At 49.5% G+C, this 21,671-nt stretch overlaps 1 protein-coding gene across 7 annotated transcripts in view; it reads left to right on the forward strand.

Moving 5' to 3' along the window:
• The first annotated feature begins 100 nt into the window (after positions 1 to 100).
• The window catches only part of NUP98 (nucleoporin 98 and 96 precursor), a 39,874-nt gene continuing 18,303 nt past the window's right edge, over positions 101 to 21,671 (forward strand). Inside the window, exons 1-20 of one of the 7 annotated variants that reach the window (XM_052699262.1) lie at positions 101 to 246; positions 1,957 to 2,062; positions 2,838 to 2,939; positions 3,062 to 3,241; positions 3,916 to 4,055; positions 5,319 to 5,426; positions 6,035 to 6,218; positions 7,318 to 7,481; positions 8,249 to 8,386; positions 8,860 to 8,995; positions 10,689 to 10,781; positions 11,166 to 11,306; positions 12,466 to 12,599; positions 14,335 to 14,522; positions 15,166 to 15,282; positions 16,495 to 16,799; positions 18,363 to 18,476; positions 19,169 to 19,307; positions 19,581 to 19,758; positions 20,664 to 20,828. In XM_052699262.1, coding sequence (XP_052555222.1) covers positions 1,990 to 2,062; positions 2,838 to 2,939; positions 3,062 to 3,241; positions 3,916 to 4,055; positions 5,319 to 5,426; positions 6,035 to 6,218; positions 7,318 to 7,481; positions 8,249 to 8,386; positions 8,860 to 8,995; positions 10,689 to 10,781; positions 11,166 to 11,306; positions 12,466 to 12,599; positions 14,335 to 14,522; positions 15,166 to 15,282; positions 16,495 to 16,799; positions 18,363 to 18,476; positions 19,169 to 19,307; positions 19,581 to 19,758; positions 20,664 to 20,828 — 2,799 coding nt within the window. In that variant the 5' untranslated portion in view covers positions 101 to 246; positions 1,957 to 1,989. Of the gene's footprint in view, positions 247 to 302; positions 437 to 1,956; positions 2,063 to 2,837; positions 2,940 to 3,061; positions 3,242 to 3,915; positions 4,056 to 5,318; positions 5,427 to 6,034; positions 6,219 to 7,317; positions 7,482 to 8,248; positions 8,387 to 8,859; positions 8,996 to 10,688; positions 10,782 to 11,165; positions 11,307 to 12,465; positions 12,600 to 14,334; positions 14,523 to 15,165; positions 15,283 to 16,494; positions 16,800 to 18,362; positions 18,477 to 19,168; positions 19,308 to 19,580; positions 19,759 to 20,663; positions 20,829 to 21,671 lie in introns of those variants that run through there. The other 6 variants (XM_052699265.1, XM_052699266.1, XM_052699268.1 and 3 more) reach the window with 6 other exon arrangements.

Below are 21,671 nucleotides of genomic sequence, written 5' to 3' on the forward strand. Positions count from 1 at the left end.
CACTTTAGCCAATAGAAAAAAGGAAACAGGGAGAGTGGGTGGGTCCATTCACTGCCGCCTAGAGGGGGCAGCCAATGGGCTGCGGGCTCAAGGGAGTGGGGACGGCGCGTGGGCCGCTGGGAGGCGCGCGGAGCGGGTTGTGACGCAGCTTCCTCCGTGTGTGGCGGCGGCGCGGGAGTGGCGAGGCTGGTTCGGGCCGGGAAGGGCCGGACCCGGCCGGGCCGCGCTGCTCTTCTCTCTTCGACGGTGAGCTCCGCGTCCGCAGTGCGCTTGGGGTCTCCGGGCCGCGCCACGGCCTTCTCGCTATAGAACAGCCTCGGAAACCGGGAGCCGGGCCGCCGCGGCCTGCGGGCGGTGCAGCCGGTCCAGCCGGGAGCGGGGCCGAGCGGGGGATGTCGCGGTGATCGGGATAGCGGTATGAAACGGCGCCGCTGAGGTGACTGAGGGCTGCGGGAGCGTCGTGAGGGAGCTGCGCCGTGTTGGGGCTCAGCACCGCGGTTTGGTGAACTGCGGGTGTGCGGTGTGGGGAGTGGAACTGTGTGAAGGCAGCTGGTATCGTTGTGTAATGGGGGAACGTGGTGGGGCTGCGCTGCCGGACCTGGCCAATGCTGCCAGCGATTATGGCGTTTTCGTGGCGGAGTAACTGGTGGTCTCAGCGCAGAAAAGGACTGCGGGTTTCTGAGGCTGTGATTCCCGTCATGGTTTCATTTGTGTGACTTGTTCACAGCATCACAGAATGGTTTGGGTTGGAAGGGAGCTCAAGGATCACAAAGCTCCAACCCCCCACCAATGCAGGGCCACCAACCTCCCCATCTCACAGCAGCCCAGGCTGCCCAGGGCCCCATCCAACCTGGCCTCCAACACCTCCAGGGATGGACGGGGCATCACAGCCTCTCTGGGCAGCTGTTCCAGCCCCTCACCACTCTCTCTCTAAACAACTTCCCCCTGACATCCAACCTCCAGCTGCCCTCCCTCAACTTCAAACCATTTCCCCTTGTCTTGCTGTTATCTACCATACCAGAAACTTATTGTAGGATGCCCCATCCCTGGTGGCACTCAAGGCCAGGCTGGATGTGGCTGTGGGCAGCCTGGGCTGCTGGTTGGTGACCCTTCAAACAGCAAGGAGTTGGAACTGGATGATCATTGTGCTCCTTTGCAACCCAGGCCATTCTATCATTCTATGATCTCCTCCTTTACCAGCTGGGGTGGTTGGACTCAGTGATCTCATGAAGTCTCTTCCAACCACTGTGATTCTGTGACCAATTTGATTCTTGATGAAGAAGTGGATATTTCTGTTGTGCTTGTATTTGGAGACAAGGTTGGAGGTAGTGTTGTTACACCTACAATTAAGTAAAACAGCATAGGGTGTTAAGGTGCGTCACACACCCAGTGAGCAGCTGCATGGAAATGCTCAGAATGTTGGATTGAGGACATCTTGGTGAGCCCAGCAAGCCATGAAAGCAGAGCTGGAGGAGGGTTTGTTCCTGTATCTCTCATGCGGTGCATTTCTTTGTGTTAGCAGGAGTTGGAACATATAGGTTGTAACAGAAAAGCCCTGGTGGACAATCTTAGGCTGTAGTTCAGTGCAAATCCCTGTGTCTGTTCTTAAGGCTGTGTTCTGGTGGGCTCTCAGGTGTGAGATGGCTGAGCAGAGACGTGCAGAGCACGTGGATCAGATGTGGGGAGCACCGTTTGTGAGAGATGTCTGTTGAGAGAGCAGATCTGGGCAGTGGAGCTGCCTTATCTCAGCACGTGGGTTTGTAGGAAACGTCATAAAGGATGGAAGGGAGCTTGCTTGTGGTGCTGCTGAAGTGTCAGTGCTCTCCTCTCACTGTTTGCAGTGACTCCGGTCGTGCATCTCGTGGTTGAAGTACTCAGTTTGCTGAGTATCAGCGGTGAGGAAGATGAGAAATGACATTTAAAGCTTTGAAAGCTCAACCAGATTCTTCTTTCCAGGTTTAAGGAAAGGAAACTGATAACATACTGAAAATGTTTAACAAATCCTTCGGAACTCCTTTTGGAGGTAACACTGGCTTTGGAACAACATCAACTTTTGGACAAAGTGAGTAATACATCTAAGTCTGTACTTTTGATTTTTGCACTGCTTGGTGTGGTTTATTTTCCCACAGTAGAACTGCTTGAGAATCACACAGAGGTGGGGGTTCTCTGTGTGTGATGGCAGCAGGGTGCTGCTGTGGGCTGTCCAGCTCACTTGCTTGGCAGTGATGGGATGCAGAGCTGTGTTAGCAGAGAATCAGGAGCCCAAGCCTGCTTCACGGGGTCTTTTTTCAGCACACAGCAGAATTCTGCATGCTGCTGATGAAGCTTCCTTTTATAAAAGGAGTGGGAAGTTGGATGCTTTGGGGAAGGCATCTTTGCCTGGGCTGGGAGGAAGGTTCATTTGGTTGGGACTGGAATATGGGAAGGAAAAAGCAGGTGATGTGGGAGCTCTCTGGAGATGAGCAGCACAGTGGGATTGCTGCCCTTGAAAGCAGACCATCCATCAGTGTGTTTGCACTGCTTGGTGGGAAGAGAAGACAGCTTCTGCTCTTGTATTGCTCCCAAAGTAACATTGGTGCAGAGCAGCTTCCAGGGGGTGGAAGCCTTGCAGCCTGGTGTGGGGCTGAGCATCCTTGCCAGGTGTAGCAGCAGCTGACTCAGCACCGTAGGCTCCTTCTGTAAGAGCTGTGAAAGCATTAATGGTGCTGCTCTGATGCTGAGGTACAGCTGGTCAGGCACAGACTTTGGTTTGGAAGTTGGAAAGGCAATCTCAGTTGAGTTTCTCGTACGTGTGTTCAGAACAAGACTTTGTCTAACCTGTGGTGCTGATTTTCCAGATGCTGGCTTTGGTACCACAGGTGGAGGAGCGTTTGGCACGTCAGCCTTTGGGGCAAACAGCAACACTGGAGGCCTCTTTGGGAACACCCAGGCAAAGCCAGGTACTGCAGCATTACAGCTGGAGGCAGAATTGTGTCCTGAAAGCAATGACTTTTACCACCAAAACCTCAAACCGAGCAGCGAAACGATGGCAAACGACTCACAGCTTTGTTTCTGTCTGCAGGAGGGCTCTTCAGTTCCAACGCCTTTAATCAGCCCGCCACCTCCTCCACCAGCACTGGCTTTGGCTTTGGAACATCCACAGGAACATCCAGCAGCCTGTTTGGTACCACCAGCACTGGTGGGGGCCTCTTCTCATCCCAGAGCAATGCCTTCGCACAGAATAAACCTGCTGGCTTTGGAAGTGAGTCGAACTCTTGTGTCTCTTGAGTATGGCTGATACAGTTTGACTGAGGCACGGGAAGCTGGGTGTGTGTGGGGGCCTGGTACAAGTGTTAATGTGAAGTGTTAATGTTTGGTTTTGTTGTTATGGTCCACGGTAGGCAGATGCCAGTGTGATATGCTGCAAAACCCATAGCTGTGATTCTAGCCTTGAGTTTTACACTAATTCATACATAAGTGACCAACTGGTGTTTTCTATTCTTGACTAACCTTTGGCTCTGCTTGATTTTAGCTTCTTGTTCTGCTGGTGCAGAGTAGTTACGATTAGTTCTGCTTCTGGTGCTAAAATATTTGAAATGCCCCTTCAGCATTTCTGTCATTCCCTGAAGCAGAAACTTCTGAAGAAAGCTGAAGCTTCCTGTTGTCTCTGTGCACATCCATTAATGGGTGCTGCTGTCAGCAGGATGGAACTTGGTGCTGAGGTTCTCTGCTCTTTCCTGGGGTGATGAGATGGGGGGGATCTACGCTATGTTAACAGACCACAGGTTTCCAACACTGCCCTGTTTATTTGTTTTTTCCCTCGCAGTTGGTTTCGTTTCCAAACTGTTTTCTAACTCGGGTTGGATATTTGGCGTTAAGCTTTAAATTAATGCTTGTTTTAGTGCTGATCTTTCTGTTCCTGTTTGTTTTTTTCAGACTTTGGCACAAGTACCAGCAGCGGAGGTCTCTTTGGAACCACCAACACCACTTCCAATCCTTTTGGGAATCCATCTGGCTCTCTGTTTGGCCCAACCAGTTTTACTGCTGCTCCGACTGGCACAACCATTAAATTCAATGTAAGTTCTGTTTCTCCCTCTTAATTCGGCCTTTTTGCTGTAGGAAATGTTCCATCCTGCAGTTCTTTGTGTGAAGCAGTGCCTGGATCCATGAGCTTAAAAATAGGAAGCAGTTAATGCATAAATATGCAGTGTTTTGAAATGGCTTGGAAATACCCTTAGTTGGACTGCTGCAGTGAAAGCGTAATTAACACTGCAATTAATCTGCAAAGAGCCCAGGCTTTCATTTTGTTCTAATTGAACAGCCCAGAGTAATGCCCTGTGTAGGTTGAGATGTACAGCTGTTCATAGCGTGGGCCTTTGTGGGCAGGCAGGAGGTGTCACAGAGCTCCAGGTGATCACAGCTGAACTTATTGTGGAATGTGGGTCAAAAGAAATGCTCCTGTCAGTGAGTGGGCATTGGGAATGGAAATGAGATTGGAACTGTGATGCCCTGTGTGTTTTTTGGATGAGTTCCCTTTAAGGGGGGGGGGGGGTCCTTGAGGGTTCTGTGGCAGTTGAAAATGGAGGACGGCCTGGAAGAAGAGCTGTTGGAAATGGGGTAACTGCTGTGTGCCCAAAAGGCTGCTTTCTGCTCAGTAGCTGCTCAGTTTAGGGATGGAATGAGCTGGGAATTCCGTTACCTGATGTGACGGAGCAGGGCTGTGCCTGGCATCTCTGCTTGGAGGCACGGCCGCAGTGATCAGCTTGGGCTGGGTTAGAGTGGCACCGGGTGCTTCTTCCTAGGGCAGTAAGATGGGAACAGGGCTGAAAGCCAGCAGGGATGGTGAAATCCCTGGGTGCAGCTGGGGATTTGTATCCTGAGCTGAAGTAAAACTGCTTCACAAAGTGGAACTGAAAGCTATTGAAAGCTGTGTTGTTCTGAGGGATAGCAGGGTAAATTCCTCCACTGATTGCCACGTTGTTCCAGCTGTAAGATAACAGAGGCGTGCTGCTTCAGTTCCTGTGTTGAATTGAGGTTTTGACAGCATTACAGAATGGTTTGGGTTGGAAGGGAGCTCAAGGATCACGAAGCTCCAACCCCCCACCAATGCAGGGCCATCAACCTCCCCATCTCACAGCAGCCCAGGCTGCCCAGGGCCCCATCCAACCTGGCCTTGGACACCTCCAGGGATGGACGGGGCATCACAGCCTCTCTGGGCAGCTGTTCCAGCCCCTCACCACTCTCATAGCAAAGAACTTACCAGCATCTGCTCAGAAACAGCTGCATCAATGGAGACCTCTCTGGATTTTACATCTGAAGCTTAACCTCTTCTCTTGCAGCCCCCAACTGGTACGGATAGCATGGTCAAGTCTGGAGTTAGCACCACTATCAATACTAAGCACCAATGCATCACTGCTATGAAGGAGTATGAGAGCAAATCTCTCGAGGTCAGTTGATAATGTTCAAACATGTTGATTTGGTACAGCTATTAATTAGTGTTGGCTTAGCAGAGCTTTCTTGGACTGTGATAAATACTGCATGTGCTTGCTAACAAATGCAGCTTTCAGTGTCTGCATCGTGCACAGAAGTAGCATGAAACGAAGCACGTTGTTGTATTGGTGTTGGTTTTTAATGTGTTCACTGCAGTTTCTGAGTAGCTGAAATTCCACCTTGCTGTGTATCAGGAGGGTGAGATCCTGCTGGAAGTGCTGTGCTGATGAGATAATGGCAGAAGCCACGACAAAACTCAGTTGTTTGATGTAAACCACTGCTCTCAAGGATACAGCCGTGATGCCCTCCTGTTCCAGCTTGCTTAACTGATAGTTGAAAACAGGAGTGCTCTGAAAATGCCCTTAGAAATAGAATTGAAGCCCAGGCGTAACTGCAGTGATGCATCTGAGCTCTGGTCTTGTTGATCAGTTCTTGTTTTAAAATGAGGAGCTGTTAGCAGCTGATGTTGTGCCTTCGTGCTGGGCAGGCTGGGAGCTATGTGAGCATACTGGTGGCCTGGCTTTAGCCTTACTCTGCATAAAGAGAAATGGTTTTCCTTTACTAGGAGCTGCGTTTAGAAGACTACATGGCCAATAGGAAGGGGCCCTCGAATCCTGTGGGGGCAGGAGCCACTACAGGCTTGTTTGGGACTTCCACTGCTACTTCAAGCACAGCTACGGGACTTTTTGGCTCTTCTACCACTAATACAGGCTTCTCCTATGGACAGAATAAAACTGCTTTTGGAACTAGTAAGTACTGCCTGCGTGCTGCTCCACTGTGACCAGCTGTGCCAATGCTTCGTTAAGCTATTCAGCTGAGCAGGATGAGGAATTGCTGGTGTGAGCTTAGAGTTTGACTGCCTGCATTATCAGTGTTCTGTAATGAGATTTTTTTGCTTTCTGCTAATGAGCAGGCATGAATTCCCTGGCCACAGCCTTGTATGTTTATAGTGACCCAATGAGACCTTGCCACGATCTGTTCTCCAGACCCTTCCAGATTGTGCCAGCCTGGTTTCACACCTTTTGAGCGTTCTTAGATGGAACATAAAAGCCAAATGTAAAGTTAACTGGGAACAGAAGCAAAGATTTGCTGCTTCTGAGGTTAGAATGTGTCTGTCCTTGCTGGCAGGCCCTGCTGGGCTTTATCTTTGGGCTCACTAAGGGCCCACTAAGTGTGAGGGCTCACTAAGCTGCAGTCCTTGAGAGAGATAACCATGCAGGAAGCTGCATGTGCAGCCTGCCTACTGAGGCAGTCAATCCCTGGGTGCAGCTGGGGATTTGTATCCTGAGCTGAAATAAACTGCTTCACAAAGTGAAACTGAAAGCTATTGAAAACTGTGTTGTTCTGAGGGATAGCAGGGTAAATTCCTCCACTGATTGCCACGTTGTTCCAGCTGTAAGATAACAGAGGTGTGCTGCTTCAGTTCCTGTGTTGAATTGAGGTTTTGACAGCATCACAGAATGGTTTGGGTTGGAAGGGAGCTCAAGGATCACGAAGCTCCAACCCCCCACCAATGCAGGGCCACCAACCTCCCCATCTCACAGCAGCCCAGGCTGCCCAGGGCCCCATCCAACCTGGCCTTGAACACCTCCAGGGATGGACGGGGCATCACAGCCTCTCTGGGCAGCTGTTCCAGCCCCTCACCACTCTCTGAGTAAAGAAATTCACACAAGGAGGACGCAATAAAATGCACAACTGCTTCCATCTGAGTGCAGCTGTGCTGTGTTGGCCTTGTGTGTTTTGCTGTTCCATTGAGGTTCTTTTTTTCTTGTTTGAATGCGCTGAGCGTAGATTGGGATAAACACTTGAGGGCTGTTTTTTTTTTAAACCAACTTCTTTGTGTTGTAGCTACGACTGGCTTTGGAACAGGAACAACAGGAGGGCTTTTTGGTCAGCAGACTCAAACGACAAGTCTGTTTAACAAACCATTTGGTCAGGCCACGACGACGCAGAACACAGGCTTTCCCTTTGGGAATACCAGCACTCTTGGACAGCCAAACACGAGCACGATGGTAAGATGAGCTGTGTGAGCCCTTCATTGCTGTTGTGTGCCTATTGCAGCTGTGCAGGGGGGGTTGTGATGCAGTCATCCTGGTCTTCCTCAAATTGTTTCACGGCTTCCTTGAAACTCAAACGCAAAGCTCTGAGCTCTGCTGTCTGGTTGAGGTGCTTCTCACCCATCAATGTTGTTCATTTTTGGTACAAGCTCATACAGCTTACAATAAAAGCCTACAGCTTTTCCCAGCTAGCTTTTCCCATGCTTTTGCAGATGGCTGCTCTCAGCAGCTCGAGGATTTCCAATCATATTCGTGCAGATGATAAAATTCTCTTACTTGTTATTGATTGTTAGCATTCTGTAGGAATTTATTAACAATTCTATGCTTTCTGGTGGCTAACGAGCATCACTGGGGGAGTCATCTGATTGAGAGGCACTGCATAGCTGTAATTAGTGTATAGCCAGAGGCTCTGGCTACAGATGTGCTGCATTCCTCCTTGCTGCACTGTGGCCTCTCTCAGCAACCCCTCTGCAATGGTTATTGCCCATCTGCATTGCTCACAGTGGGGGAGGAGGGGAAACTACAGTATGGAGCACAAAGTCCTTCGTTTTCCTTACTGTAAATAATTGCCTGATTGAATCAAGCTCCTGAAATGTTTCTTCACCTTTTTCCCCATCAAAAAGGAAAACACCGCAGTATTTATGAACAGACTTCTGGTGTTCATGCTTTTACCATCGCAGCTGGACTTTGTGGCATTATTTTAATGCAATTCTTCTTTGCAGGGTATCTTTGGGGCCACGCAGCCCTCGCAGCCCGGAGGCCTTTTTGGAACAGCTGCCACTACCAATGCTGGCACTGCGTTTGGGACCGGAACCGGGCTTTTTGGACAGGCAAACACAGGATTTGGTGTTGGCGGTTCGGTACGTTCCTATTTTTATACATCAAATTAAAGCAAATAAAAACAAAATGGCATCTGGAATCTGTGTGTTGGCCTCGTCAGAGCTGTGCTGTCGAAGTGAAGGTGCTGAAGGGCAGGAGTGCAGTTCCTTCTGAGTAGGGGTGGGCAGTAGAGCTGGTGGTGCCTGGAGCAGGAAGGGAGGGCAGACATGGCTGGGGAGCCTTGGCGTGCTGCTGGCAGTACAGGCCTTTGCATTTTGATGGTCCCTGAATGAGAATGATTCTCAGTAGCCACTTATTTGGGGTTTAATGTGTGCTCAGTGGGTACAGGAGTGAAAAACTCTGTGTTCCAGGAGGTGGTCGCACATAACAGCGCTGCTGGGAGTTGGCCTTGTGCTGGGCTTCACTTCTGCTTTCTTGCCTGCAATGAAACTCATCAATACTTCTTTAAATATCGTGCTGTCAGGTTTCCAAACTGATGTTTTCTTCCTTCCAGACCCTGTTTGGTAGCAAACCTGCTGGATTTGGAACCACCACGACCAGTACCTCATTTGGTACAACCACTGGCGGCGGGCTCTTTGGTAACAAACCAACCCTGAGTTTAGGAACCAATACAAACACTTCCAATTTTGGTACATATGAAAAAAAGTGGGATTCAGTCACTTAAAACTGTACTGCATATACCACACACCTGGCTGCTGAGTGTCGCATGCTAACGGTTGGGTGTTGGGATCCTCAGGTAAGCCGTCCTTCTGAGGGGCGTTGCTGCAGAGGAGCACCTTGGATCCTGTTTTGTTCCTTTCCTCTGTGCTGCTCCCTATGACCTAGGTAGTTAAGTTGAAGTCCCGCTGTTTCAATTAGGAAGGTGTCAGCTGTAATTAAGAGCAATTGAAATCAACTTAGGCAGCATTGTGTGTCTGCAGCCTGTTACGCAGCTGTGATTGCAGAGGAGGGCTGAGGGACGCAGTGCTGCCTGGGGTTCGATGGCAGATCTGGGGGATTTATAATAAGAGAGATAAGAAACAGTGTCACTGATAGCTGCTGTCTTTCACACTTTGAGAATCTATAGTTCTGAAGGCTGGGGTCTTGCATGAGTGTTTGCCTCTGACTCTGATGGTGTTTGGTGTTCAGCGTGTGGTCAGGCAGCAGAAATGTCCAGGAGAAATCCAGGCTGGATGTGGCTCTGGGCAGCCTGGTGTGCTGGTTGGTGACCCTGCACGTGGCAGGGGGGTTGAAACTGGGTGATCATTGTGGTCCTTTTCAACCCAGGTCGTTCTGTGATTCTATGAAATGTGTGTTTGTTCAAGTAGATGTCAGTCTTCCTTTGTCTGCTGACACTGAGAGCAGCAGAACTGTTATTCCTCAAGGGGAGCAGGGCTGGGTTTACAGTGTTGAAGATCTGGCAGCTTTTCTGTCTACAAAAACAGACTAAAAATTGATATTCTGCCATATCCATCTTCCAGAAAGAGGGAATGAATTGTCCAGCTCTTAGGCTGCCAGGGCAGCACTGCAGCAGGCCCAGTCTCATTGTGGTGATGGAGCTTGGGCATCTTGTTACCCTGTTTTATTGGGAAGTTGCTCCCAAATCCTTTGCTGTACTGAGAACCAGACAGCTGGGCATTGCAGCAGAGAGCAGGAGCAATGCCAGTGTTTGTGTTGATGGCCCTGCATTGTTTGCAGCAGTGCAGCAGGCAGGAGAAGTTTGGGTCTGGGGTGCTTCTGGTGCCAGTTTGTGACTGCAGTTGTCTAGCTTAATTCTGTCCTTACACTAATTAATGCCTACGTAATTAACCATGAACAGAATGGTTTTGCAGCCTTCAGTTTACAATCTAACCTGCGTGGTGCTGGATTTGGGTGAGCTTTAGAGGCGTGCTTTTGAGCTGTGTGCTCTCCTGGCTGGGGGCTGTTCCTTGCTTGGTCAGTAGGAACCAGAGGTGTGTGTGGTATAGACAGTATGCAGTGGGGATGTTCCTTGCAGGCAGTTCAAGAAACTAAACGTGCTTGATGCTGTAACAGGCAACAGAATAATGATGTCCTTTTTGGCTTTATAAAATACTGGATTTTGTAACAAATTAAAAAGCTTAAGAAAGCAAGACAGTAAATCTCTAAACTGATGTTGTCAGTTGTATAGTTGTAACTCATGTACGTTATTTTTGCCACTGAAGTCCCTTCTTGCTGCTTGTTTAACATGCATTTTTGGCAGTGGTGTGTAAAATTTGACCTTAACTGTGGCAGAGCTGTCTTTGAGTGGCTGATGCTTATTTGTGTTTTAAATTTCATCGCTAATAGCTTTAGATTAATGAGCTCCTGTTTGTGTCCTTGAAGGTTTTGGTGCCAACAATGCTGGAAATAGCTTGTTTGGAAATAAGCCTGCAACGGGGACTCTGGGAACCGGGCTTGGGACAGGGTTTGGAACAGGTAAGCAGTTTTCTGGCTTGTTCTGTCTCAGCTTAGCATAGTCCTCAAGCTTTGGTGAAGTCTTTGTATCGCTCAGTAACTCTGGTGATACAGCAGTGGCTGTAGGAGCTTTGGCTTGAAGTCACAAACCTGCCTTACATCAGAATTGAGCAGAGCTGGATGATGCTGTGCTGATCCACCTGTTAGAAACTGTGGGCAGTGGCACTCCTGGCTGTGGCTGAAGGCTCAGCAGGCTGCTGGTTGCCTCTGTTGGTCTGATTGTGTGAGCCTGGGCTGTCTGTAGCATTCATGCACACCTCGAGTGTTTCTTGCAGCTTGTTAATGAGTTCTTTATGGGATAAACTGGTTATTCCAAGTGTTACAGTGAGTTTTCTCGTGCCGTAGCCCTCGGGGCAGGACAGACTTCATTATTTGGGAACACCCAGCCTAAACTCGGTGGGACGCTGGGAACAGGAGCTTTTGGAGCACCAGGGTTCAATACCTCCACTGCTACTCTGGGCTTTGGAGCCCCTCAGCCTGCTGTAGGTAAGTGTGCATCAGCCTTAGTTCAGTCACTGCTTCCTTCCAGCCAAACAAATGCTGGAGGATCCACCTGAGGCAGCTTCTGCTCTCAGTAGCAACGTAGGCTGTGCAGTTTTTCCCTCCTTAGCATCACATGTCTGTTCTTCCAAGTCTCATTTGAAGTCAGCATTCTTAACACTTACAGATGTTTCAGTGCTTTCCTTCCAAAGTTTGTAAGATGCTTCCCATCAGTCACTTCAGATCAGAGCAGTAGGTGCATTTCATACATTTAAAAGAAGAAATGTGGTATTAATTTCTTAAGTAATGCTATCTGGCAGAGCTCAGGGTGCTTAGCAGGTGAGTGTGGTGGTGGAATCTGTCACAGTGCATCATTCTGTGAGTCGTAGTGCCTGCCAAGTCCTGCACTGCGTCCTGCTGGGCAGAGCTGAGTGCTTTGGGGATGGCACACATGGCCATGGTGCTCTACCCCTCACAGGTAGCAGGGTCAGGAAATGGTTTCCAGTGGGATGGAAGGAGGGAGGGGTGGCACACAGCACTGCGTGGCAGGAAGGGGCCCACAAAAGCTGGCTGATGTCTGAGGTTCACCTCCGTGCTTGGATGGTTGGTGAGATTGCCAGAGAGAAGCTGCTGTTGTATGGCTGTGAGAGCAGGCAGAGGTGGATCAAAAGATTTCAAAAGGTCTTGGAATTAAAAACAAGGTGCTTTATGCTCTTAGATGTTCTGTAATGTGATCTCTGTAGGATCTTGATGGGAACTAAAATTAGATGCTGTAGGATTGAAGAGGCCTTTTCTGCTGAGGGGACTTGGGATCTGTGTTTGATCACTGCAGCAGGAAAGTCAGAATTGCAGCCAGGATTTTTTCTTTTCCAAGACATCAACAGAAAATGCTGCAAAAACCCAGAGTGTGAAGTGAAGGTGTTGGAAGGCCAGGCTCGTTCTGCTCTTGTAGCTTCTCCACACTCAGCTTTTTAATGAACGTGTTTCCAAATTCCAATGAAGGGATAGGATATGGTTTCTTCCTTCAGCATTCTGAAGAGCAGGGAGAAAAGGATGTTAATTTAGGATTTGGAACTGCTGGGAGGAGAGGCTCTGGCTGAGGGTTGTCTTTTCTGTCTGCCTTGATTCTATTAGTGTTGACTGCTGAAAACTGTTCTTTTTGCAGCACTGACAGATCCTAATGCATCGGCTGCCCAGCAGGCAGTCCTGCAGCAGCACCTCAATAATTTGACTTATTCACCCTTTGGAGATTCTCCACTTTTCAGAAACCCCATGTCGGACCCAAAGAAGAAAGAAGAGGTGAGTGTGTTAAACTCAGTTTCCTGGGAAAGGGTTGAAATGATTTCAGTTGCTACGCTGTCCTGTCTTCACTCAGGTATGCAGTGAGCAGCATAAGGACTTGCCACCTGTATGCTTTACTGATGCAAGATTGACTTTTTCTTTCCTTAATGCTGTCAAACTGCTTGTTCTGGGGCTTCATTTACTTCTGGCACATCACTGCTTGACTTTGGGGTTCCTGCTGAGAGTTGCACTGTGTGACTGTCTGTGTTTGGCATACTTGTAGCATTTGACTTGAGCTTTGCTTATGGCAGCCTGTTGGTTGGTTTGAGAACAGCCACAACGCGCTTCTCAGACATGTGAGGGTGAAGGGATGTAGAAATGGCTGCTGCCCTTCCATATTCTGGAGGGTGACTGTTCTGCTTAGTTGGTGGAACCCATTTCAGTGCTCCCAGGGGTCCCCTTCCCAAGCTGAAGGACGTAGAATCATAGAATGGCCTGGGTTGAAAAGGGTTGTTATCATCTAACAGTGGCTGCTGCTTTCCTGTTTGCAGGCTTAGCAGTTTGTGAGGTGGGCAGGGATCACAGATCCATGCAGTGTGGAGCTGCACACAGCTGAGGCCTTCACAGCACCCCCAAAGAGCCCTGCAGGGACTTGCCTAGATGGAGCAGAGGCAGCCAAATCACTTCTCTGTCTTTGGCTGACGAGGGTTGAAGGTCCATAGGGGATGTGCACACACTCTGCTCTGTGGATTCACCTGCACATTTGTGCATTTCTTGAGCTTTAGCTTTGTCTCTATCTGGCCCTACCTCTGCCCAGATCCTAAGCCCTCCTAGATGCTGAGTCATTTACCTGATATCCTTGCCAGGACAACTCCAGATGCTGGCCCCAAATTCACTCCTGCATTTCTCTCTCTTTGTGTTCGTACACACAAGTCAGACTGAGAGATTGCACTAAAAGCTAAGGATGTTGTGGATATTAAGAAAGGAGAGAAGGTTGTGATCAGGCACAAGTGTCAGTCACACAGTCATGCTGGCTGACAAGGGTGTACACAAAGCCAGCCTGTTTGATACCTTTTCACTCTGTCTCCCTTCACTGTGGCTTCCTCTGAGCACTCCTTAGGTTGAGGGAGCTGGGCTTGGAAAAGAGAAGGCTGCAGGGAGACCTGATGGTGGCCTTCAGTGCTTGAAGGGAGCGGATGAACAGGAGGGGGAACGGCTGTGTGTGAGGGTGGGTGGTGACAGGACAAGGGGAATGGCTTGAAAGTGAGACAGGGGAGGTTTGGGTTGGATGTGAGGAGGAAGTTTTGGAGGCAGAGGGTGGTGAGGCACTGGCACAGGTTGCCCAAGGAGGCTGTGGATGCCCCATCCCTGCAGGCATTCAAGGCCAGGCTGGATGTGGCTCTGGGCAGCCTGGGCTGCTGGTTGGTGACCTGCACACAGCAGGGCTTGGAGCTGGATGAGCTCTGTGCTGCTTTGCAACCCAGGCCATTCTATCATTCCATGATTCCCACTTGTTAGTGGTTACAGCCCTGTTTGGCCCTGCCCAGAGCTGTTTGTGGTTTCATGGCCCTTGGTCTTCAGCGTCTCCCATGAGCCGTCATCAGCCAGCTTTGTGTCTCTTCCTCTTTACTGGTGTCCCATCATGTCTTTCACTTCCTTAAGGCCTTTGGCAGGTAACAAGACAGGTGCTGTGTATGTTCCACATGTCTGTACAGTACATAATATGGAAATTCCAATTCTTTTTCTTTTCCAGCGGCTGAAACCGACCAACCCTGCAGCTCAGAAGGCCTTAACAACCCCCACCCACTACAAACTGACCCCGCGTCCGGCAACCAGAGTGCGCCCAAAGGCCCTGCAGTCTGCAGGCTCTGCCAAGTCTCAGCTCTTTGATGGCCTCGATGATGATGAGCCATCCCTGGCCAATGGGGCCTTCATGCCAAAGTTAGTTCTTCTTTTCTGCGCGTTGGGGGGAGGAGGTGCAGGAAGAACTGGAGCGTGGCCTCCGTTCTGAGCAGATGAAATCCTGAATTGCGTTGGTTTTTGCGACCTGATGTAAATGGGAATAGCAGTAACAGGATTTGTGTTCAATTTGGAAATAAATACTTTCTGTAGAGGAGATGAAAATAATCATCTTAAACTATGAACTGCAAAGAGCTGTGAAATGAGGTGAAATTGCAGTGAAGCTTCTGTGAAGTCAGTTAGAAATTCTACAAGGGAAGTCTGTACAGAGTGCAGCTCCCTGCAGCTGAGGTGGCAGGGCTGTTAGGTTTGCTAATGCTGTCCTTTGAAGGAGGACTGGTGATGATTTCAGGGCCTGACGCTGGTTCTGTTTCAGACTCACAGTGTTGGGTTGGAGTAGTGATGCTGTGCGTGTGTCCTAACGAGGCTTTTGGTTTCAGTCTCTAGGAGCATTGGTGGCAATCTCAAAAAGAGCTGTAGGTAGTTTTAATCTTTGTTTAATCAAACAGAAATACTTTGGAGAAGGATGGGTCAGTCCCTGAAAGACCCTTTGGGCACAAACGAAAAGAAGAAGTAATCGTTGAGCTTAGTTCATATTTGTCTTCACTTTGTTTTCTTTTTTTAGGAAGAGCATCAAGAAGTTGGTTTTGAAGAACCTCAGTGGCAGCAGCCTGTTCTCTCCTGTCAATCGTGAGAACGATGACCTGGCATCTCCATCAGAGTACCCAGAGAATGGAGACAGGTATGGTGGTGGCTGATGTGTGTGTTTCAGCTTGAAAGAAGCACAAACCTGTTCTTCCTGTCTCTAAATTACTGTTACAAAAGTAGGTGGTCATTTCTGAGGAGGTCATAATAGCTGATCAGGGGAAGCAGGTTGGCCTTCTGAGTGAGTGACCTGCCCTCAGCTGCCCTTCTGCTCTACCTGTGTGCTTCTTACCAGCTCACTGCACCCAAACCAGGAGCTCGGAGGGCTGACTTCTCTGGGATGTCTCCTCTCACCTCCTGTAGAGACAAATCACAGCATTTCTTGAGGGAAAAGCTAAACCTGAGCCTGAGGGGAGAAAAGAATCCCGAGTAGCTCAACATTTGGATTTTATTGAGAGCTCCTAAAAGTAAGAACTGCTTGCAGGAGTGGAGAAACTTTTTCTAACCACCTTAATCCTAACCTAGGTGGTTCTCAGTGGGACAGGAGTGTTTGTTAGCTGGATTGCCAGCAGCCATGTACAGCAGGCAGCTCTGAAGCTGTTGTGTTAGAATGTCTGCAGCAGTAGTGCCTTCGTGTTTGAGCTGGTGATGGTGGCTGCAAGACTGAATCTTTCCATGCTTCTCAAGCAGGGTATTTGGGGCAGAAAAGAGTGATTCCTTGGAATCACCGAATCTTTCAGGCTGCAGATGGCCTTGGCAGGTGTTTGTGTTGAGCAGTCAGCACTGAATTCAGACCGGGTTGTTGAAGACTCTGGTATGGAGCTCTGAGGATGGAGATTCCACAGCCTCTGTTCCAACACTTAGCCGTCCTCGCTGGCTTCCTTGTTTTTATTTGACCACTGTATCTCATCTTCCTGCCATCCATGTCTGTGCATGCCCTCACTCTTGGCTTTTGGTATTGGAAAACTGCTGTTCCTTTTCCCTTCAGCCCTTTTTCTCCGTGCTGAGCAGCCCATTTCCCACAGCCTCCCCTAGGGGCACCCTGAGGGCGCTGAGCTGCGCCAGCAGGGAGTGTGTCAGTGTGTCAGTATATTCCTTGCATTGAGGGGCCCGGATGGGATGCAGAGTGCTGAACAAGAGCCGAGTAAAGGGGAACAAAAAATGCCTTCCCTTTACCTGCTGCCTCTGCAGTTCGTTGAGTAGGCATGTTTGCTTTTTGTACAAAAAGACACTGAATTGTAATGCTGACGTGAGCCCATTAGAACGAAATGAGAACTAAAAACCACTGCTGTGTTCTTCATTGCTTTAGGTTCTTTTTGTCCGTTCCTCCTGATGAAAACCACAGGCAAGATGGCGAGCGCGAGGAGGAGGAGGAGCACCACGAAGTGACGAGGTTTTACACCAACCCCATTGCCAAGCCCATCCCCCAGAGCCCTGAGAACACAGCTCACAAACACCAGAACAGCGTGGATGACACCATCGTGGCCCTCAATCCGCGGGCAGCCCTGCGCAACGGCCTGGAGGGCAGCAGCGAGGATCCCTCGTTCCACGACGATTCCCTTCAGGATGAGCGTGAAGACGAGGCTGAGGCGGTGCCCCACGTGCATCCTGCAGGTTGGACTGGGGCTGGAGGCAGGGCTGTCCTCTATGCATAACTCTTGGTGACGTTTAGTCTGTGCTGCTTGTGCTGTTTTGGATCCTCAGTTCTTTGTTTCACTTCCTCCTGTCTTCTTTGGGGTACAAATCTCATTTTTTTCTTAATGAGTTACTGAGCAGAATCACAGCATGGTTTGGGTTGGAAGGGAGCTCAAGGATCACGAAGCTCCAACCCCCCACCAATGCAGGGCCACCAACCTCCCCATCTCACAGCAGCCCAGGCTGCCCAGGGCCCCATCCAACCTGGCCTTGAACACCTCCAGGGATCACAGGGGCATCACAGCCTCTCTGGGCAGCTGTTCCAGCCCCTCACCACTCTCTCTCTAAACAACTTCCCCCTGACATCCAACCTCCAGCTGCCCTCCCTCAACTCCAAACCATTTCCCCTTGTCCTGCTGCCATCTCCCCTTTCACAGAGCTGACTCCCCTCCTGTCTGCAGGCTCCCTTCAGGCACTGCAGGCTGCACTGAGGTCACCCCGCAGCTTCTCTTCTCCATGCTGAACAAGCCCAGCTCCCTCAGCCTGTCTTTGTAGGGAGGTGCTGCAGCCCTCTGCTCATCTCTGTGGCTCCTCTGGACCCTCTCCAACAGCTCCCTGTCTTTCTTGTCCTGGGAGCAATTGCATTTCATCACCCAGTGTTGTGTTGGTGGCGTAGTGAGATGTGTGGAAGGGAGAAGAAAGAAGCCCCAGTCTGTAATTCTACCATAGCAAACAGTTTTCTGCAGTCCTGGCAGAAGACTGGGAGTTCTGAATCTATTCAGACTCGTGGTTCATAGCAGTGTGCAGGGAGCATTTTAGAAGTTTCCAGGAAAGGAGTGGGCCACACGGTTGTTGGTTGTGCCTCTCAGTGGATCTGTATTGCATCTGTTCAGTGTGGAGTAAAATTGGAAGATGTAGGGGAGGTTGAGGGGCCTCGGGTCACTTCCACTTAAGTTTACAGCTTTACAGCTTCGTGGGTGGAGAGATGGAGGGTTGTCTTAGCTTGTTGAACTTGTGAAGGTCTGGAGAAGCTGAGAAGACTTGTTCACCCTTTCATTTTATACATGGCATCTTATAAAACCAAGAGGTGCTGCGTTCAGAGTGAACATTTTCAGAAGCTTCAGCAGCAAGAAATTGTGAATGCAGAATGCTACAGATGGCTCACAGGTTTTAAATGTTGTTAGACAGATTAACAGCTGGAATGAGCATCAGGGAGTGCTGAATGAGAAGTGCTGCATCTTGGTCGGCGGGTGCCAAATCAGCAGTTCCCAAATTAGGTGCTGGAAGGATGTCTGTCACGTGTTGCTGTGTGTATGTGTGCTTTCTGTTTTGGCCTGTAGATCTGCTGCTGATCTCTGCTGAAGGTGGGCTGTAAGGCAGAGGAGCCTGCATGGCTCTGCAGGCAGTGGGAACTGAGGCATTTCTCTGCTTGTGTTGCACTGATTCTCAGTTTTAGAGCCATTGTTCCATTTCTCCCACAAGCCTGGACAGCTGAGTCCCCAGCAGTGCCATCATCTCAGTTCTTTGTTCTTCCTCTTGTAGGAATTGTTCTAACCAGAGCTGGCTATTACACCATCCCGTCTATGGAGGAGCTGGCCAAGTTCACCAATGACAAAAATGAATGTATTGTGACTGACTTCACCATAGGCCGTAAAGGTGAGCACCTCAAGCATTTCTCCTTGTTTACATTAGAAATGGTGATTTTTAAAGCTGTGGAGTCTGAATCTGAGTTCCATACTTCAGTCTAATGCTGAGCAGCACCCCTGCGTTGTGAGCAGCTTGCAGTGAAGTGAGAGGTCTTTCACACTGGCATTGCTCAGCTGGTGGATGAGCTGAAAGCTGCAGTGGGAAAACAAACAGAAATAGCAGTAGCTTTAAGATGCTTGTTGTCCTTGAGCAGAGAGATTGGTAGAGGAACTTGCAGGAGCAGAATGCAAACCTGATTGTTGTTTCGGTCTTACTGCCTGCACTGCAGCTGGCTGGGCTCTAATACAAAGCCTTCAGCCTGAGCTGTGTTCTTTACTGCTTCTATTTAAAAACAATAATTAAAAAAAATATATATATATATATATATAGCATGTACTAATTTAAAATACTTCATCCACGTGCCATAAAACTGAGGGTGTGGTTGGCACAGAAAGCTCTTTGTACTGATATTGTCAAAGAGTTGGCAGTGAAGTTGATGGCATCTTCAGCATTTTCATAGTGGGAAGTGGGAGTCAGCTGTGCTGTGTTCTGAGGTGTGGCAGAGCTAGGAGGGAACAGAAGTGCAGCAGAGACTTGACTATCTGTCAGGAGGTAATCAAGGGCAATTAGTGATGCTTGGCTATGTTTGTTTTGCTTTCCAGGTTATGGATCGATTTTCTTTGAAGGAGAAGTGAATCTGACCAACCTGAATCTGGATGACATTGTGCATATCCGTAGGAAAGAGGTTATTGTCTACCCAGATGATGAAAGAAAGCCACCTATTGGTGAAGGCCTCAACAGGTAATGCTGTGCACGCACTCTGCAAGGTTGCTTTTATTGTATTGGCACAGTTAGCAGGCAGCTGCTGGGAAATGTAAATCTGCAGTGGGGGTTGAGGCTGCAGCACCGTGCAGTTGCTGAATATCTGCAAGGTTCTTAACCAGAAATGTGGTTATAAACCTCTTCTGAGGTTCAGCAAGTAGAACAAGGGGCCCAGTGTTCATCTCCTGTGTGTGCTCTGATAGCCCTGTGTGAACCCTTGTTGTCACTTATGCTCTTGTCCATCTCTAACAGACGAGCTGAAGTTACACTGGATGGAGTCTGGCCTACAGATAAAACTTCTCGTGGCTTGATAAAAAGCCCAGAACGGCTGGCAGAGATGAATTATGAGGGCAGGCTGGAGTCTGTGTCTCGGAAGCAGGGCGCTCGCTTCAAGGAGTACCGCCCTGAGACTGGATCCTGGGTGTTCAAGGTAATGGTCCTGTTCTCCTGTGGGCTGCGTGGAGTAGCAGAAGTAGTCTGAGAAGTAGTTGTGAGGCCTGAATTCAGACTGTGCTGAAACGTGAAGTCCTTTCCTGTAGCATAAACTGTGCTGACTGAACTGGCCCAGACTTCATTGAGTGGCTGAAGGCGTTCAGTGGAAGAGCTTCCTTACTTAGAGGGTGACTGAGTGCTGGCAGTGGTACTGAGAGAGGCTGAGGAGTCTTAGAGCTCTTCAAAACCACTTGGCCATAATGCTGGGCACCCTGCACCCAAGGTTTCACACACCCCAACACAGAATGGTTGGAAGGGAGCTCAAGGATCACGAAGCTCCAACCCCCCACCAATGCAGGGCCACCAACCTCCCCATCTCACAGCAGCCCAGGCTGCCCAGGGCCCCATCCAAGCTGGCCTTGAACACCTCCAGGGATGGACGGGGCATCACAGCCTCTCTGGGCAGCTGTTCCAGCCCCTCACCACTCTCTCTCTAAACAACTTCCCCCTGACATCCAACCTCCAGCTGCCCTCCCTCAACTCCAAACCATTTCCCCTTGTCCTGCTGCCATCTCCCCTTTCACAGAGCTGACTCCCCTCCTGTCTGCAGGCTCCCTTGAGGCACTGCAGGCTGCACTGAGGTCACCCCGCAGCTTCTCTTCTCCATGCTGAACAAGCCCAGCTCCCTCAGCCTGTCTTTGTAGGGAGGTGCTGCAGCCCTCTGCTCATCTCTGTGGCTCCTCTGGACCCTCTCCCACAGCTCCCTGTCTTTCTTGTGCTGGGGGCTCCAGCCCTGGACGCAGTGCTGCAGATGGGGCCTGATGAGGGCAGAGCAGAGGGGGACAATCACCTCCCTGTCCCTGCTGCCACCCCTTTGACACGTTTGTCCTTCTCACTGCACAGGTGGCACACTTCTCCAAATACGGCCTGCAAGATTCAGACGAGGAAGAGGAAGAGCATCCTTTAAAAGTGGACGCAAAGAAGTTAAAAACCACCCCAGTGCCTCCTCCTGGGCATCTGCCACCTCAGCAAACAGCCTTAAACGGCAAGCCAGCGCCTCCAGCTCAGGTAGAAGGAGGACAGTGACAAAAAGGGAATTGGAAAAAATGAAATGTGAAGAATTATCTGGTGCCTGGGGAGGGGTTGCTCGAGTGAGAAGTAGCCTGGAAACCGAAGAGCCAAGCAGTACACAAACTGATAAACTCAGTAGCTCTTCTGACCTCTCAATGAGTGTTTGCATGTTCTTTTCCCTTGAGATACTTGGCACTTCATACTGGAATGTAGGGGGCTGGGAAGGCGTTCAAGCCTTGTTTCTTGGTTCTGGTCTAGACTGAACTTGGCATTTTTGCCACCTATGGGAGAAAAGCTTGTTTTTGTTAGTACTGGTTACATTCTATATGATTATAATGCCTTGTGCTGCCTGCCTCGAGAATGGCCTTGTGCATTGCTTTGACTTGACCCTCGTTTAGTAAGTGAGACTGTATGCTTTTATATTCAAAGAATGTGCCCTATCTTTATTAAAAACTACTTTTTGAGGCTGATCATGCACTGTATTTTTAAATATACTGAAATGAGATGTGATGCCACTGAAGCTTTGTAATACACCTTCAGTGTATGCCTGCATGCTAGGGAAGGCAGCACTCTGTGCCTTTACTGCTCAGCTCTTATGGTCTAACATTAACTTCCTTCACACTGCACCTCATACACTGGCATCTTCCAGATGTGATAAGCTAAATTAGTCTGCTTTTTTTTCCACCCTTGGTTAAACAGATCCCATTTGGAAGGCATTGTGGCACTGATGGGATGGGATGTGCACTTCATGCCAGGTGCTGAGGGCAAGTGTTTGTGAATGAGCTGTGGTTCTTTTGGAGTCACTTCTCACAAAGCAGCATGCAAGTGCAGAGAGCAGGA

Source organism: Tympanuchus pallidicinctus, unplaced genomic scaffold (genome assembly GCF_026119805.1).
Source record: "Tympanuchus pallidicinctus isolate F22 unplaced genomic scaffold, pur_lepc_1.0 scaffold36, whole genome shotgun sequence".
NCBI lineage: Eukaryota > Metazoa > Chordata > Aves > Galliformes > Phasianidae > Tympanuchus > Tympanuchus pallidicinctus.